Genomic DNA, 18,357 nt, shown 5'->3' with positions numbered 1-18,357 from the left:
TTGGTCGGGTCACGAGTTGCACACTCAATTCACGCTAAACTTTTGGAGGCCATAACTTTGCACCTTGATGTCCGATTGGGGTGAGATTTTTTGATTTTGGATAACTTTTCGAGATCTATGCATCCCCTTGCTATTTTTGCAAAAAAACCCTTTTTTGGCCTCAAATTGCAATTTTTAATATTTTTGTATAAATAAAGAATTAAAAACTGAATTAAAAACATAAATTAAATATAAAATAATACATATAACATATCTAAAACATATTTATACATTATTTATTGCTAAAATATATATTTATACACACACATATATATATATATATATATATATATATATATATATGTATGTATATAAATGTATATACTTAATACATGCACTGATTTGGCATGGTCTGAACTGTTCAACCTGACCAGTCGAACCGGTGACCCATGACCTGGAGGCAAAAATGGTTTGGCCTCGGGGGTCGGTTTTTAAAACATTGATTTGGACCTTGTCAGCCTCATGTACCTTCACTTATGGTTCTTTCAGCCCTTAGTTAACCGCATGAAACCCAAGGGTCTTCCGTTTCATTTAGGGAGATTTGGGGTAAACTGATCTACCTAGGGTGGGTGGTTTGTGTTCGGAAATGTATTTGGAAAGAATTAATACTTGTGAGCTACTAGAAAGAAAAAAACCTAGTTGGTGCTCCCATTTTAAAGTTAATGGTGAATTGCTATCACTTATTAATCTCCTGCTCTTTTTCCTCTTTAATTTGAGAATGGTTCTTATCTTTGTTTGGCTGCAGGTGGAACCCTCTGCCTTATGTACAAAGCCTATTTGCTCCTACTTTCGTAAGCTGGTCAAAGAAGAGGGGAGGAATGCTATGGTGGCGTACAAGGGCAGCAGTGTGTTGGTTTAGTTGGGATGAGAGGAACCAGAGAATATTTCTTGAAAAAGAAAGTTGCAGAGGAGTTGTCATCAAAGCTTTTATCATCATGGTGGTTCACTGGGTTAAGTCATTGGATGTCTTTAAGGATATTCCTAGCAATGAGGTATGAGAAAGTGGAGAGTGGTAGTTGTTTCTGCACCTTGTAACGAGGTGGTCAGGCTTGTTTGGTCCCCACCATCTAGAGGTGTCATTAAGGTAAACTTTGATGGTAGTAGTGAAGGCAATCCAGGTCTGTTTGGCATAGGAGTCTTCAGGAATGGTGAGGGAAATATCATTGAATTCAACCCAGGTCCTATTGGAATTGGGGATTCGCTAAGGGCTGAAGTTATGGCTGTTATGGAAGGGATTCAAAAGGCTAAAAAGCTGAATATCTGTTGGAGTGGGCTAATAGTGTTTATCCCTCCCCTTTCTTGTTGTACTAAGTTCTTCTTGATTAATGAAATTGATTCTGTTATTGATTAAAAATATCAATTACTTGAAGGATCTTTTCCCTTATAAGTGACAGTCAACCTCTATTTTCTTGGTCCTCTCATGAAATATGGACAACAGCTTGATTGTCACAGTACAACTTCATGGGGCTGTTTACTGGAATTCCAATCTCATGAAATAGATTCTTCAACCATACTAGCTCACATGTAGTATGTGGCATGGCTCTATTCCCAACTTCGGCAGCACTCCATGCCACAACTTTAGGGTCTCTTTATACCAGATTTTAAAGAAGTATCTGAAGAGTCTTCTAGAGCAGGGTTGTAGTCTTTTTTAGAGCTGCAAAATGTTGGGGGTGGTGACTAATTTATATGTATTTTTCTGGTTATTTTATTTTCTTCTATTGTTGTGATTACTCATCACCTTTTCTTATTGTGATCTTTTATTTATTTGAATGTTTTTTTAATTTATTACCAAAAAAGAATATTATCAGCAGAGTTTGAGCTCCAATGTTTGTTTGTCAGAAGGAATAGTTGTGGAAAACTCTGTAAAAAATTGTTGGGTAATGTCTGCAATTAATAGAGGTCCTGATTTTAGAACTGGTTTTGAATTTGTAAAATAAAAGCATCTATCGTTTAAGGTTTCTGTTGTATCCTGAAACTTGCGAAGCAGTTGGGTGCAAGAGAGCTGGAAATTGAAGGGGATTCACTACTGGTCATAACATGGGCAAAGCTAAATAAAGTGCTATATAAAATCTGGAGACTTAGTATTCCCCCCAAAATTGAAGTTTTTCTCTTTCTGGTTCTCAATGATAAACTGCCTACGAAAAATAAACTTATTCTTAGGGGGTTTAATATTAATGGTGCCTGTCATCACTGTAGGGATGAGGAAGACATAAATCATCTATTTTTAAACTGTAGTTATTCTAAGCAAATCTGGATGATTGTAAACCAGGACCTCCCCGTGCCTAGTAATGAGGTTTCTTAGGTTAGAGGGTGGTTGACTAGGACTTTAGAATCTAAAAACCAAGCTCTAGACCCATTGGGTAAAGAGAAAATTGTGATTCTCCAGTGGTATATATGGAAGAATAGAAATAATCTTTTGTTCAATAGAGGAAGGGGGTTTGGGAATAGGTAATGTTAGACTGAAGAATCAGGCTTTGCTTAGCAAATGGCTTTGGAGGTTTCCAAATGAAAATGAGAAATTATGGCACAGAGTGTTTGCAAGCATTCATGGCATGTCGAGCAACGGATGGGATGCTGGATGTTTCTGTAGGGCTAACTTGGCTGCTTCCTAGAAGGCCATCCATGATATTCTCTCTACATTCCTAAATTTTATCAGGTATGACTTGTCTTCTGGTATTAAAATCCGATTTTGGGAGGATGTGTGGATTGGGGATACTCAATTAGGTGAGAAATTTCCTTCTCTTTGTGATCTGTCTAGGTTCAAGGGTAAGCCTATTTCAGATTTCCTAAGTCAACCATCTCACCTTCCAGGGTTGAATAGGAACTTTGGATTTAATAGGAACCTTAGAGAGTCTGAACTTCTTGTAGTGTCCGAGTTGTTAGGATTGCTGAATTCAGTTTTCTTGGGGGAAGGTGGGTTAGACTCTAGAATTTGGGGTCCTAATTCTGATGGGTCTTTTTGTAAATTCTTTCTACATTTGTTGGTTGTCACACAATCTTCTCTTCATTTTCCAGTCAAACAAATTTGGTGCCCTCCTATTCCCCCTAAAATTAGTGCTTTTTTTGGGGAGATTTTTCATGATTGTATTAATACCTTCGATATACTTCAAAGGAAAAGACCAAATTGGTGCTTATCCCTTAACTGGTGTGTCCTATGTAAATTGAGTGGTGAGACTGCTTTCCATCTTCTAATATCTTGCCCTTTTGTCAGTTTTATTTGGAATTGGTTTACTTCTCTTTTCGGGTACAGGTGGTCCTCTCTTGACAGGGTGGAAGGTTTACTCAACCCTAATGGTATCAATGGTAAGACAAGGAGGGGAAGGATTCTTTGGAGGTGTACTAAAGCAGTAATACTGTGGACCATTTGGGAGGAAGGAAATTATAGAATATTTGAAAGTAAAGAAAAATGCAATGAAGTTTTAGTTGAAACAATAACATTGAGGGTTGCACATTGGGTAAAAAGCTTGAAGCTGTTTTCAGCTTTTAGGGTTGCAGACTTTTTCAGGGTTTGGGGACTTATTGCTGCTTCATCATCTATAAGATGATAGTTTTTAGAGTCTTGGTCCCCTCCAACGGAAGGTTGGAAGAAGCTGGACTTTGATGGGAGTTGTGTGTGTAACCTAGGCCCTTCAGGTATTTGGGGGGGGCATTAGAGATGAAAATGGATTCATTATTGATCGAGGGAGACTCAAAAACTGTGATAAAATGGTTGCAGAAAGGGGAAGGGGTGACATGGCAGTTGAAGAATGATTTCAGAAGATTTAAATGGATGTCAAGGAACATGTCAATCAAGGTGGGATGGGTTAGGAGATCTGCCAACAGTTTGGCAGATAGCTTGGCAAAGCAAGGGGTTCAAAGAACATATATGTTTTGGGCACATTTGTAATTCTGTCCTGGGTCAGCTTCCTAAGCTGATTTCTTTTGCAAATTCTTGTTGTATCCTGAAGTATTTTAGTTAATGAAATTCTTTCAAAGTTATTGATAAAAAAAAAAATCTTTTGTTCAATGATAAATCCACACCCCCTCCGGTTCTGTTGGAGAAAGCCTTCCATTTCTATGGAGAGATTACGCCCAACCATCTTAATGATGAATCAGTTGAAGCCCTTAAAGGGTGGAAATCAATTGTTTGGAGAGCCCCAAAAAGAGGGGTTATTAAAATCAACTTTATGCCTCATGTATCTCGGAAGGTTGGTGCTCCATTGCTTGCATTGCTAGAGATCATTGTGGTTTGGTGCGTGACCTGAAGGCATATCACATTGGCCTTGCCTCCATCAACGTTGCTAAAGCTTGGGTGGCTTGGAAAGCGCTTAACATCACCATCAACTTAAAGGATTCACCCATTATCATTGGAGGAGATTCGAAGCTTGCCATCGACTGTCTGAAGAAAACTGTGGATCCACCGTGGAGATTAAAAAGCATCCTTGCTGAGTGTGTGCGTTTGAGTACCCAGTTTACTTATGGTGTTTCCTTCATTTGATCCATGAAGCCAATCAAGTGGCTGATTGGTTAGTGCATAAGGCTATGGTGGGAGGGTCTGTTCTATTAAATAGCTTGCATTGGGATCTAAGGTATATTTATTTTAGTGACCTTTGGGGATGTGCTACCCCCTGGCTTGTGTAGCACCTTCCGGTTTTATTAAAAAAATGGGAAAAGCAAATTGACTCAGCACCCTGGAAACTCAGATTTATCTTCAGACAAATTGACATGCTTGCTAAGAAATATAATTCTGGTTTTGGATGGTTCAAAAGGGAAGCAAATGGGTTGGCGGATGTGTTAGCAAAGCAGGGATTTGATAGACCCACTTTCTTTTGGGCATTGCTGTAATCTATAGTATCCTGGGTTACATTTATACTGTAACCAGTTATTAATAACTTAATAAATGATTTTTCTTTGCTGATAAAGAAAGTGTTTAAGGGTTTTATTTTAAATTTGGAAAATTGTTGGCAGAAAAGTGTTTCTATTTTCTCTTCATTGTTTTTAATCAAATCTATTTTAAAACATTGTAATAGTGGTATTGTTGGAGGCCTTGCAGAATTTTGGGGTCACTAGTTGAAATGAGGGCTATTGGAATTGCTTCTTATTTAATTATCATTTCTTCCAAAACTACACCAAAAGACAAAAAGCTTTCCTTCTTTAAGGTTGTTTTCAATATCGCTTTGAATAGTATAAGTTATTCAGTTTTGACGTAATTACTTGTTGAATGTTATATCTAACATTGATTTTGTCTTGATTGGCATTGTGACAGCTGGAGGTGTGATGGGCTATTTGAAAAGTGGAAGCCAGAAGTCTCTAGCTGCTGGGGGCTTGTCAGCTTTGCTACTGTACTATGTTTACACTGAGCTTCCGGTGAGACCTGTTTTTGCATCATCCTTGGGGCTTGGTAAGAGATCCATATTTTTTGTGCTATTATTCTTATGTTATTAGGGGCATTGTTTAGTGTAATGGTGAAATCTTAGGTTGACAAATGTGATAATGCGGGCCAGAGTCCAAGAACAGGCACTTCATGCAAGAAAATGCAAGAAATTTTCCTAACATTTCCACGGCATATTTCCATTTCCATAGGTATCAACATGAAATATTACTGGAATTGACATATTCCCTAATGAAAACTGTTGGTGCTATGTGGAGTACAAGAGATGGTATTATAACATAAATTGGGGGCAATATTTTGTTATTTGTACTGTACTTCTAACTTCTTATTAATAATAAGTTATTGCAGTTATTGATAAAAAATTTAGATATGTGGAATAGTAATGTTTTTTTCTGATAAATAAAATTTCATTGAGAATTTATTATCAACAAAATAAAGACTGTTACAAGCATCCCAACAGGAGGCACGAGGTGCAGCCTCATCCTTTAAAAGAAAAGAACAACACAAAATTCATAAATGGGCCCAATACAACTGTTCCCTAGTTACTCCTTGTTTGGCTAAGCAATCAGCAAATGAATTAGCCTCCCTTCCCACCAATTGTATGATTAAATTCATATGTTGTGTTGCCCATTTGAATTTCTTCAATTCATTTCTGTAGCACCATATCACTGAATTTGTATCTCTAAGCCAACCCACCCCCACGTTGGAGTCCCCTTCTTTTACCAAGCACTCCATCCCTATCTCTCTTGCAATCTGTACACCTTGTAGGACTGCATACAGTTTATCCCTTAAAGAGTCTCCATTTCCCATCGGTCCTGAGTATAGTGCTCTCAGATTCCCATCCGTGTATCTAATGGTTCCTCCAATTCCAGATAGTCCTGGCCACCTGGGTTGCCTCAACTACTCCCATCAAAGTTTAGTTTCATGAAGACTTCCATGGGTGGTGTCCAACTCAGTCGTGTTTTAGCCTTTTGTACTAAACTAGAATCTACTGAAAGCCAATTCCTCCAAATGTCATCAAAGGAGAAACTTTTAAACAGTTCCACAGTTTGTAGCCAATGTATAGTTTTAGCCAAAACACAATCCATAATTTGCTGCTGCTCTCCTTCTCTTGGAAGATTCTGGCATTTCTTTCTTCCCATAAAGTCCAAACCACTGCTGCTCTAGCACATCTTCACGTCGTTATTCTCCTTTTCTTTGGCCAAGTAAATGTAGATGGATTAAACAACAATTTAATCTCCAATGGCATATTCCACCTGCACCCAAATAAAGAGAAGATCCACTCCCAAATTTCTGTAGTAAAAGAACAGGAAATAAATATATGAAAACAAGATTCGCCATCAAACTTATACAGAGTGCACCAATTCGGGGAAATACACAAAAAAGGCCTGTTTTTTTGCAAATAATCCAAATTGCTAATTTTCCCATATACCACTTCCCAATAAAAGGCCTTTATTTTACGAGGGATCGGCTGAAACCAAACGTCCTACCAAGGAAACATCGGAGAGGAAGAGGACTGGCAAAGAGTTTTAAAGAAGGAGGCACAAGAGAAGAAACCTTTAGGATTTGGTAACCAAACCCTCCTGTTTGGTTTAGAGGGTCTAGGCAAACTTTATCCAATCGTAAGAAAAGCTCTGTCAAAAAGGAGGCTTCTTTATCCCTTAGCTCCCTTCGAAACCCAAAATCCCAATTAAGATTAAAAGGTGAAGTAGAAAGGACTAAAAAAGCTCGAAATCACCTTATTTTTGTATAAGGAAATGGAGTACAAGGAAACAGGTCCCCTCATCAAGCCAAATATATTCCAAATAACGGATTAGGTTCCCTGAGCAAGCATCATATTTGATAAAACTGAGGAACTGAGGAAGCACATTGTGGATTGCTTTCCAAGGCAAAGTAGCCCGACGTGATACACCAGCATCCCGACCACTCTCTAATCTCCCATGAATATTGTCTACTACTTCAGCCCACAAATTTTCCCGCTCAAGTGACCACCTCCATAACCATTTTTCTAATAGAGCTGCGCTTTTCTGTCTCAAATTCCCAAGATGTAATCCACCCTCTTCCTTACTTTTGCACACAATACCCCAATTGATTAAGCGGTTTTTTCTTGTCTCTCCTGGCTCCCAAAGGAAATCTCTCATAATTTTTTCTAATTTCTTTTCTTCCCTTGGAGAGATCCTAAAAATAGAGAGGAAATAGATAGGTAAGTTAGCTTAAGTAGATCTTATCAAGGTAATCCTCCCTCCCAAAGATATGTAACTCCTCTTCCAAGTGGCCAGTCTCTTACCATATCCTTCTATAACTGGGTTCCAAAATCTGCTTTCCTTAGGGTTGGCTCCTAGGGGAAGTCCTAAGTAGGTCAAAGGCCAAGGGGTAATCTGACACTCTAAGCACTCCGCGACCAAACATAGGACACTCTCATCCATATTAATCCCTGCTACACAATTTTTGTCCAAATCGATTTTCAGATTGGACACCTTTTCGAACCTTTGAATAAGTTCTTTTAGTTTCCTCACACTCCTAGGGTCTCCCCCTTCACAAAAATAATGATATTATCTGCATTTTCTTTCTAGAAGAGAGAGAGGAAAGGAGAGGAGATAAGAGAAGAGAAGAGAAGAGGAAAAAGTGTTTGAAAGTCAAAAACTGAAACTGGCGGCTCCCAGCTTCCTATTTGTATTATCATGATGTAAAATAAAAGAAAATGAAATTACAAGCATGCCTTGGTGGCCTGCTCTAATAATAAGAACTTAAACAAAGAAAAGAACATGCTGATAGCATCCTAGACTGATAGCACCCTAACAACAGAAATAAAAAAACTAATTCTAACAACACTCTCCCTCAAGTTGGGCTAAATATACCTATAATGCCCAACTTGTCACACAACTCATTATGCTGCAAGTATGGAAGTCCTTTTGTGAGAATATCGGCTAGTTGCTCCTTGGAGTTGACATTAGGCGTACAAATTTCTCCCTTCTCCAGTTTTCTCTTATGAAGTGCTTGTCCACTTCTCATAGGATTGTGAACAGTTACCCCAAGTTTCCCTAGACGATTCTTCAGCCAAAGTACTTCAGCGACCCCATGTGCCATAGCCCTATACTCCGCTTCAGCACTTGACCTTGCAACTACACTTTGTTGCTTCTCCTTGTCACTAGATTTCCTCCCACAAGTGTGCAGGATCCACTTGTGGACTTTCTATCATCCACAACACCTGCCCAATTTGCATTTGTATAGACTTCCACTTTCAGATGATTATGTTTATTGAATAGCAACCTTGTTCCTGGATACTTCTTCAAATACCTGAGAATCCTCTCTGCTGCCTCCATGTGTGGTCTCTTAGGGGAATGCATGAATTGGCTTAGGACCCCAACTGAATAAGCAATGTCTGGACGTGTTATGGACAAATAGAGCAACCTTCCTACTAACCTTTGAAACTGTTTCACATCTTTTAGAGGTTCACCATCACAATCACCTAGTTTATGATCTACATCCATAGGAGTATCTGTTGGCTTTGCTCCTAACTTCTCTGTGTCTTGTAACAGATCAAGGACATACTTCCTTTGAGAAATATATATGCCCCTTTTTGAGTGGGGAACTTCAATTTCAAGAAAATACTTTAGTGTACCCAGATTTTTCACTTCAAATTTGGAGGTTAGGAACCTCTTCAGCCTTTGTATTTTTGAGCTCCAGTTTTCTGTAATGATGATATCATCTACATACATTATCAGTATAACAACATGTTCCTGACATCTCTTTACAATGAGAGTGTGATTGGACTGACATTATTTGAATCTTACTTGTTGGACCACCATATGAAATTTACTGAACCATGCCCTAAGAGATTGTTTAAAACCATAGAGAAACTTTCTTAGCTTGCACACCTTATTTTCACTTCCTTTGGCACAGAACCCTGGGGGTTGAACCATATAGACCTCCTCCTCCAACTCACCATTTAAGAAGGCATTATTTATATCCAACTAATTGAGTTCATCTTAGCTTCTGGAGCAAATGTCTCATCATAGTCAACACCATAGACTTGAGTGTACCCTTTTGCTACCAACCTTGCTTTATACCTTTCAACTGTCCCGTCCGCCTTGTGTTTCACTGTGAACACCCCACTTGCACCCTACCGGGTCCTTTCCCTTTGGAAGATCAACCAACTCCCAAGTCTGGTTCTTATGGAGAGCATTAATCTCCTCCTTCATAGCATTTGTACATTCAGGGTATTTTAAAGCCTCCGCAATATTTTTGGGTATAGGGATGTTATCAATTGCAGATAGGAAAGCACGATAAGAGGGAGAAATGTGGTCATAGGAGACTTACTGGGTAATGGGGTGTTTTGTAGTGCATGACCAAACTCCCTTTCTTTAAGTAGTAGGAATGTCAAGGTCATCCACAACTGAAGAGGGAGCTGGGGTATCAACAGGAGGGATAATACCTAGTTCATTTGGACTTACCTCCTAGGAACTTGAAGGTGTCGGTTGCTCAGTTTTTGGTGGCTCCACATCTTTGTCACATTGCTGATCTCTACTATATGTACGTTGGAAGACATGAAAAGGAGTAGGATCCGGAATAGAAGGAAGAGAGACTTGATGGACCTGGACATGCTTCTCCTCTTCCATGCTACTCTCCCCCTAAGGGGAAGCAGAGGAGAATGGTTCAGACTCAAAAAATGAGACATCCATAGAGACAAAGAACTTATGATCAATGGGATCAAAGCACCAGTAACCCTTTTGAGTAGAGGGATACCCCAAAAGATACATGGAATATACCGAGGGTCTAACTTACCACGAGATAGAGATAAATCATGGACAAAAGCATGACAACCAAACACTCTCATGGGAAAGGAAAACAAAGGAGATTGGGGGAACAACAACTAATGGGTGACCTTGTAGTTCAACACTTTGGAAGGCATGCAATTGATGACATAAGCAACAACCAATACAACATCTATCAAAAAACGTTTTGGTACATTCATGTGTAACATCATCCCTCGTGCAACCTCAAGGAGGTGTCTGTTCTTTCTCTCTGCAACACCATATTGTTGTGGTGTTCTTGCACATGAGCTCCTATGAATTGATCCATGGGAAGCAAAGAACTCATTGGCTCACCATGGAAATACTCCTTTGAATTATCTGATTGAAAAATTTGAATTTCAACATGAAATTGTGTGAACACCATCATCTGGAAATCTCACACAACCTTTGGAACTTTGTCTCTACTATGCGTGGGAAATACCCATGTATAACGGGAGAAATCATAAATCAATGTGATAAAATACTTATACCTGCCCTCTGAAGTTATAGTAGTAGGCCCCCATACATCAGAATACACAATATTTTAAGGGAAACTTGATCTTTTATTACTTGAATGAAATGTTGTACATTGCTTGTTCAGTTGACATGTTTGACATTGGAAATTTGACACTGAACATGACTTAAATAAATGAGGAAACAAAGACTTCATTATTTCAAAAGACACATGACCTAACCAATTACGCCACAAAAAAAATTGACTCTTATTTGACTGACTATGTGACTTTGAAGATGACATCGAGAAACCAGCCTTGTTGTCGAGAGTGTAGAGACCATCCACTGAGCTTCCTCTACCAATCGTCCTCGCAAAAGTTAGATCCTGAGAAACACATGAACTAGGAAAAAAGGTCACACTGCAGTTTAAAGAGTTTGTGATACTACTAATGGAAAGCAGATTGATGGAAAGTTAAGGAACATGCAAAACATTATTCAAGTTAAGTCCATGAGGAAGGGATATTGATCCTTGGCCTGCAATGGAGGAGAATGATCCATCTGCAAGTCTCACCTTATCCCTTCCTGACTAAAGGTTATAAGACTGAAAAAGGTTTGGCTTACCGGTCATGTGGTTGGAGGCCCTTGAGTCAATGATCCAGGGGGAATCAGGGGCAGTGGATACATGGAAGGTAGAGGCTGCATTACCTGAAGTAGACACAAATGAAGTAGAAGGGGTACTAGTGACTAAACTGTCCATCTAGCACAAGGCCCTACCATATGATTCCAAGTGATTTCGGAAGGAATTCATGATATCTTCCTTGGGGTCAGAACTAGTGAAGTACTCCTGAGCAGTACCAGTCAACAGTCCACCAGGCTGAGTATCTTGGGTTGCCACATTTGCCACATTATGTGCTGCATTAGGCTTCTTCTGACCCTGCACCTTACCTTGTTCTTGGTTCCTTTACAACCTACTTTGGCCTCCCATGGAGTTCCCAACATGTGACCCGTGTATGTCTTGAACGTCAGCAGTGGCTACAGAACAACTTGTCCTTATCATCAGCTTTCTTGGAGTCATTTTTCTTTCCCATATTGTTACCACCCATTGTAGCTAATGCCACCCATTGCTCCCCCTCACTTGTAACCATCACACTCCTACTTTCCTCAGATTGAAGTAGGGCATAAACTTCTTGAACCGAAGGCAACTCTTTACTCTCTAAAATCTGAACTCTAAGAGGTTCATATACGGGCTTTAGTTCCAACAAGAAAGCAAAAATCTGCTGCTGAGAAACCAACTTCTTATAGGCTTTAGCATCATCATCATGTTTCCATTCTATAGCTTGATAGTGGTCCAATTCCTTCCATACTGAAGTAAGGGTTGAATAATAGGTTGACAAACTATGGTTCCCCTGTTTACAGGTTGGGGATTCAGCTTGTAACTGGTAAATCTTAGCATAGTGCCTCTACTCAGAATATGTGGTTTTGGTCTGTTCCCATATTTCACTAGCGGTGTCTGCCCACATAAAGTTCTTCACATTAGGTTCCATGGCTGCTAGAAGCCAGGACATCACACCATACTGTTCTCTTGGTCCCACCTATCATGTTCAGCTGTCCCATTCTTGGGTTCTTTCACTCTTCCATTTTTGTACCCAGCTTTTCCCCTGGCTGTTATGTAAAGTTTTACACCTTTATCCCAATCCATTCAGGCCATTCAAAGGAGTAGTTGGCATAGGAAATATCAGATTTTCAGCTCCCATACCAGTTGTACTATGGGTTGATGTAACCCCAGATGAGGCAGAATCATCATTTGCCATTGACAGAAACAAAGGCTTAAAACCATAGGTGCACAAGACTAATCTCCACTCAACTACTAACTCTCACAGTTATAATTAGGGCACTAAACATGTAGAAATCTGCTTCTAAAACAAAGAACCCACGGCTGAAATCTAATGGTAGCCACTAAACAGTTCAAATGACAGTCCAAAAACACTACTGAAATCCTCTAGCAATAATTAAACCATCCAAGAACAGTTCAAACCATCCAGGAAATTGGACTTCAACCAAATAGTTCAAAAAATAGTCCAGAAATAACAAACTACACTGCTGAAATCCTCTAGCAGCACTCAAACCGTCCAGGAATAGTCCTAAAAATTAGACTTCAGTTATTATTGGTCTATGCACAACACACATCAACCAATCACAACACACATAAACTGAGTGGAAGAAATGTGATTCGGAAGAGAAAAGGGATTCCTATCGCCCAGAGTTAGGCTCTGATACCATATTTTCTTTCTAGAAGAGAGAGGAGAGAGAGGAGAGGAGAGAAGAGGAGGAAAAATGTTTGAGAGTCAAAAACTGAAACTGGCGGCTCCCAGCTTCCTATTTGTATTAACATGATGTAAAATAAAAGAAAAAGAAGTTACAAGCATGCCCCTGGTGGCCTACCCTAATAATAAGAACTTAAACAAAGAAAAGAACATGTTGACAGTATCCTAGACTGACAACACCCTAACAACAAAAATAAAAAAACTAGTTCTAATAACAGTCTGCAAATTGGAGGTGAGTAACTGGGACCCTGTTTCTGCCCACTCTCCATCCCTTAACTTCATCTTCCTTATCTGCCTTAGAGAGGAGTCCACTGAAAACATCTGCCATTAAGAACGATGGAGAAATGACAAGACCGAACACATCCAAATACCCAATTGCACATCTCCCCAAACCGCCATTGTTGCATTACTTCTAGTAAGAAATTCCAGTCTACCAAGTCATAGGCCTTTTCTAAATCCAATTTGCATACAAATCCTTCATTCCTAGATCTCTTCATTTCTTCTACACATTCCTTGGAACTGACTTATGAGAGAGGGGAGTTGTTCTTTAATCCTTAATGATAGGATTTTGGCCATTATTTTGTAGGTACTTTTCACCAAACTAATGGGTCGGAAATCCTTAGGTTGATTGGCCTCCGGTTTTTTGGGAATCAAAGCCAAGAAGTTAACATTGACTCCACGACTAACAATATGTGTATTTGAGATTTCCTTGAATACTTGAAGTAAATCATCTTTCAAAACTTCCCAACAATCCTGATAGAAAGCCATTGTGAAGCCGTCTGGACCCGGTGCTTTAGATCTATTAATGGAAAACACTGCCTTTTTTATTTTCTCCTCCTCAAAGTCCCTTTCCAACCATCTTGCTGCCTCCTCTTCTAGTAGGGGCCACACTAGTCCTTCTAAACTCAGTCTCTCCTCCAAAGGTCTTCTTAAAGGGATTTGAAATGGTCCACAAAGGTTCTAGCTATTTCATCCTAATTAGATATCACTTCCCCATTAATTTTCAGTCTAGCCACAAAGTTCTTATGCCTTCTACCATTGGCCATCACATGGAAGAATTTTGTGTTTCCATCCCCCTCTTTTATCCACTTATGTGTTGACTTTTGTCTCCAACAAATTCTTCTCTACTAAGAACTTTCTCCAAATCTTTCTTCAATTTCCATCTTGATTCCCTTTCTTCCTCATCAAGAACTCTCTCATTCTCCAACTTGTCCAATTTCTCTATCTAAGATGTGAGGGTAAGCTTCCTTTCTTCAAGTCTTCCAAAATAGTCTCCATTCCACTCCTTTGTCTTTGCTCTCAACCTTTTTTTCTGAAGGGAGTGGGACCATTTAGAAAAATTTCTGATCCTATTCTAATGGGGTGGTGATCCGAAGTGACTCTAGGTAATGCTCTAGACACCAATTTTCCTGAAAGTTGGACCAAGTAAAGATGGTATGCATAAGAGGGATCTCCTTCAGCTCCCACCTGTCTATAAGTTCATTAAATCTACTCATACTGGTGGTTATGGATTGATTGGGGTTAGATGTTTCCTTAGAGAACCTTCTGTTATTGCATGCGTTTACATGACTACCACTTTAAGCCAGCTCAAAATTGTTCCCATCATCCTTTTCTTTTTAATAAAAAAATCTTTCCAAATACGAAACTAAATCTTAGCTTCTATTGTATATTTATTATTAAGTTGATCTTTTAGAATCATTTGACAATAAAATAAAATTAAATAAAAGAAAAAAGAGATTAAAAGAAAGGTGACTAGAAGTCACCCAAGAGAAAAAGAAAAACAATCCTTTGCCCAAGACTCCTGAACTCAAACCCTCAACATCACAACCAAAAGGAAGAAAAACAACTCTTCAAATCGATTCCAACAACAAAAGCACCTAACCCCCAACAACAAAAGCCCGAAAAATGAACACAGAAACCCAACTCAACAGAAGAAACCAATTTATCAGAAGCAGTCTTTGAACTTAAATTAAGCTCAGTCTTAACCATTTCCAATGTATCTTTCACCATCCTCCCGCCAACCATTTGTTTTCTCTTCTTCCTCCCCCTGTTTTCCTTCTATAACTCCGGCACCCTTTGACCTCCATCACCTTCAACTATCACTCTCTGTTAAAATGCTTCTTTTGCAAAAAACAAATCCATACGTGTTGATATTGTCTACATGTCATAGGTTTCGAACTAGATTCTTGCAAGCTAGTTCACATTCGTTTCTAGGGACCACATTTCTTGAAGAGCCTGTAAGCGTTGCCAATCACCTTGAATTTCGAAGTGTGCCATGTAGGTGGTGTAATTCCGAACAAAAGTCCACCCCTGTGTGTCTCACTTGATCCATCATCAGTGACTTTTTACCTAACCCCTGCTTTTGCACTTGATCTATTTATTGCTTTCACTCTGCAAAACTCTCTCTCCATCTTCCTCTTTCTCAAACAAGAACAAGAATAATCCTGCGTTTGACATAAGTCATCAATCCTTTTAGAAGTAAATCAGTCCTCTAAACCTGATTAAAAGTAGAGAGAAAGGTAGAAGAAAAGTAGGGAACAGCTGTACAAAGGAAGAAGATGGAGAAAAGAAGAGGAAGAAGAAGAAGAGTTCGAATATCTCCTCTCTCCCCTCTCTAATTCTTTTGTTAATCTTCATTCATTAGGTTAACTACAAGTATGCCCTTAAGTGGGCAGCCAGTCTCTCTACACACTACAGAAAATAAAAGAAATAGATACTAGGGCCCATTCAGCCCAGTCTCTCTACACCTTATTAAAGAAGTCAATCAGTCCTCTAAACCTGATGTAAACTTGATTAAAAGTAGAGAGAAAGGTAGAAGAAAAGTAGAGAACAATAGTACAAAGGAAGAAGATGGAGAAAAGAAGAGGAAGAAGAAGAGTTCGAATATCTCCTCTCTCTCTTCTCTAATCCTTTTGTTAATATTCATTCATTAGGTTAATCACAAGTATGCCCTTAAGTAGGCAGCCAGCTAAGCAAGAACTTAAAGTAAGCTTATAAAAAGAAGTAACAGGCCCATTAACAAACAAATAAATAACACACTACAGAAATTAAAAGAAATAGATACTAGGGCCCATTCGGCCCAACCTCTCTACACTCCCCCTCAAGCTGAGCATAGATGTCAATCATGCCCAGTTTGCTTATATAGTGTGTCAGTTTCCCTCTTGGAACTCCCTTGGTCAAAACATCAGCTAGCTGTTTTTCTAAGGCAATAAATGGCAAGCAAACTTTTCCTGAAGAAACTCTTTTCTGTATAAAATGTCTATCAACCTCAATGTGCTTAGTTCTATCATGTTGGATAGGATTATGTGCAATGTTGATAGCTGCCTGGTTGTCACAGTAGAGCATCATTAGCTTTTCATAGTCAACCCCTAATTCTTCTAGAAGTGATCGCAGCCATAGTAATTCTGACACACCATGTGCCATTGCCCTGTATTCTGCTTCAGCAGAGGATCTGACAACTACAGACTGTTTCTTACTCCTCCATGAAACAATGTTCCTTGCCACCAAAGCACAATATCTCGAGGTGGATCTCCTATCATCAATACATCCAGCCCAATCAACATCGGTGTAAGCCTCCAATTTCATGTGTCCATGCTTGGCAAAAAGAATACCTTTCCCTGGAGTACCTTTCAAGTAACACAAGACTCTTTCTGCAACAGCTAAATGTGTATTTCTGGGAGAATGCATTAATTGACTAATAACACTCACTGCATAGGAAATATTCGGCTGAATCATGCAGAGATATAACAACTTCCGAAGCAGTCTCTGAAACACTCCCCTATCAGATAAAAGTTCAACATCAGTAGCAGAAAGCTTATGGTTGGGATCAATAGGAGTAGAATCCGGTTTAGTACTAGGTTTACCAGTCTCTGCAATGAGGTCAAGAACATACTTGCGTTGAGAAATGAAAATACCATCCTTAGATCTAGCCACTTCAATTCCCAAGAAATATCTGATGTCTCCTAAATCCTTCATCTCAAATTCAGATTTAAGAAACCTTTTGAGGTTACTGACCTCTTGGGTGTCATTATCCATGACAATGTCATCAACATAATTGTAGAGAAGATGGGCCGAATGGCCCATAGGCTGTTTATCATTTTTTATCTTTTATGTTCATTGCTATAATGGGCCTTAATCTGGGCTTGTTCTTTCTTATGTTATGTCTTTTTAATTTTCTGCCCAACTAGGGTCTTCTCTGTAAATTACCAAAGTTTAACTTAATAAAATAGAATTAAGGGTGTAAGCGAAGAGATTATGTTAAAAATCTCTCTCTGAACCCAAGTTGCCGCCACCTCCTTCTTCTCTCCTTTAACTCTGATTTCTGCTACTTTCTTTTGAACTTTTGCATCTTTCTAAATAGTCATTTCTTCTCAAAAGGCTGTTTTTCTTCTTGGTATCAGAGCATGCTCGTTTTTCCCCCTTTTTTCACCTTTTTTTTTCCCATACATAGTGTGTATGGAGAGCTGAATCGTATGAATAGTTAAAGACACCTATTTCAGCCTAGTTGTTAGTGGTTTCTGGAGAGAAGAGGATTGGCTTTGTCGTCCCCTTGACAGATTCAAGTGTGTTGCCCGAAACCCTAATTTTCTGGAGAAATCTGATTGCGGGCCCTACAGGGAGTTTGACTTGGGCGCTTATTGACTGAAGGCTTTCTCATTCTCCTTCTTAAAGACCGAATCAAGTGGATTGGTGTTCTGTAAAGTCTACAAGCAGCCGCTGAATTTTCTCCGTTTCTCCCAGCTTTCGAGTGTGACGCAGATTACTGGTACGACTGCATAGAGGTTGGCTCACAACACAGTTTTTGTTCTGTCTTCATTTGGTGTATTTCGAAGTTGTTTAAAGTCTTTTTGAAGTGTTTAAGAAGATGAACTCCTCAGACTTTGAAAACAAGCACGTTGCTGAATCCGGATAGGTTTCGGGAGCCTCTGTACTCTCTACTAGCTGTGACCACAGTCAAGCTGGATGGAACTAATTATCTGGCTTGGTCACAATCAGTAAAGATTCATATTTGTAGTAGAGGCAAGTGGGGTTTTATCTCCGGGAGCAAAAAGGCTCTTCCGGAAGATGATCCATCATATGAAAAGTGGATGCAAGAAAATTATACTGTTATTGGGTGGCTTGTGAACTCAATGCAACCACAAATTAGTCAGCACTATTTGTGGATGAATTCAGCAAAGGAAATTTGGGATAGTGTTGCTGAAACCTATTCCCAAAAATTAAATGTGGCCAGGGCTTACAAGTTGAGAAGTGATGTGAAGAATTTGAGACAAGGGGAGAAACCATTAGCTGTATACTTCTCAACACTGAAGTCTTTATGGCAAGAAAAAGATTTGATAGAAGCTGTAACCTGGGACACCACTAATGATGCTGAGACCTA

General features: G+C 39.2%; 1 protein-coding gene across 1 annotated transcript in view; it reads left to right on the top strand.

The window, feature by feature from the left end:
* LOC148846698 (uncharacterized) overlaps positions 1 to 18,357 on the top strand; it is a 60,692-nt gene that overhangs the window by 20,888 nt on the left and 21,447 nt on the right. The window contains exon 2 of the mRNA XM_088952614.1: positions 5,285 to 5,419. Coding sequence (XP_088808740.1) covers positions 5,285 to 5,419 — 135 coding nt within the window. The remainder of the gene's footprint in view (positions 1 to 5,284; positions 5,420 to 18,357) is intronic.

This window comes from Nelumbo lutea, chromosome 6 (assembly GCF_056320005.1).
Source record: "Nelumbo lutea isolate HS-2025 chromosome 6, American lotus-T2T, whole genome shotgun sequence".
Classification (NCBI taxonomy): domain Eukaryota; kingdom Viridiplantae; phylum Streptophyta; class Magnoliopsida; order Proteales; family Nelumbonaceae; genus Nelumbo; species Nelumbo lutea.
The sequence above is the reverse complement of the archived record's forward strand: the minus strand, read 5'-3'. Positions and strand labels throughout refer to the sequence as shown.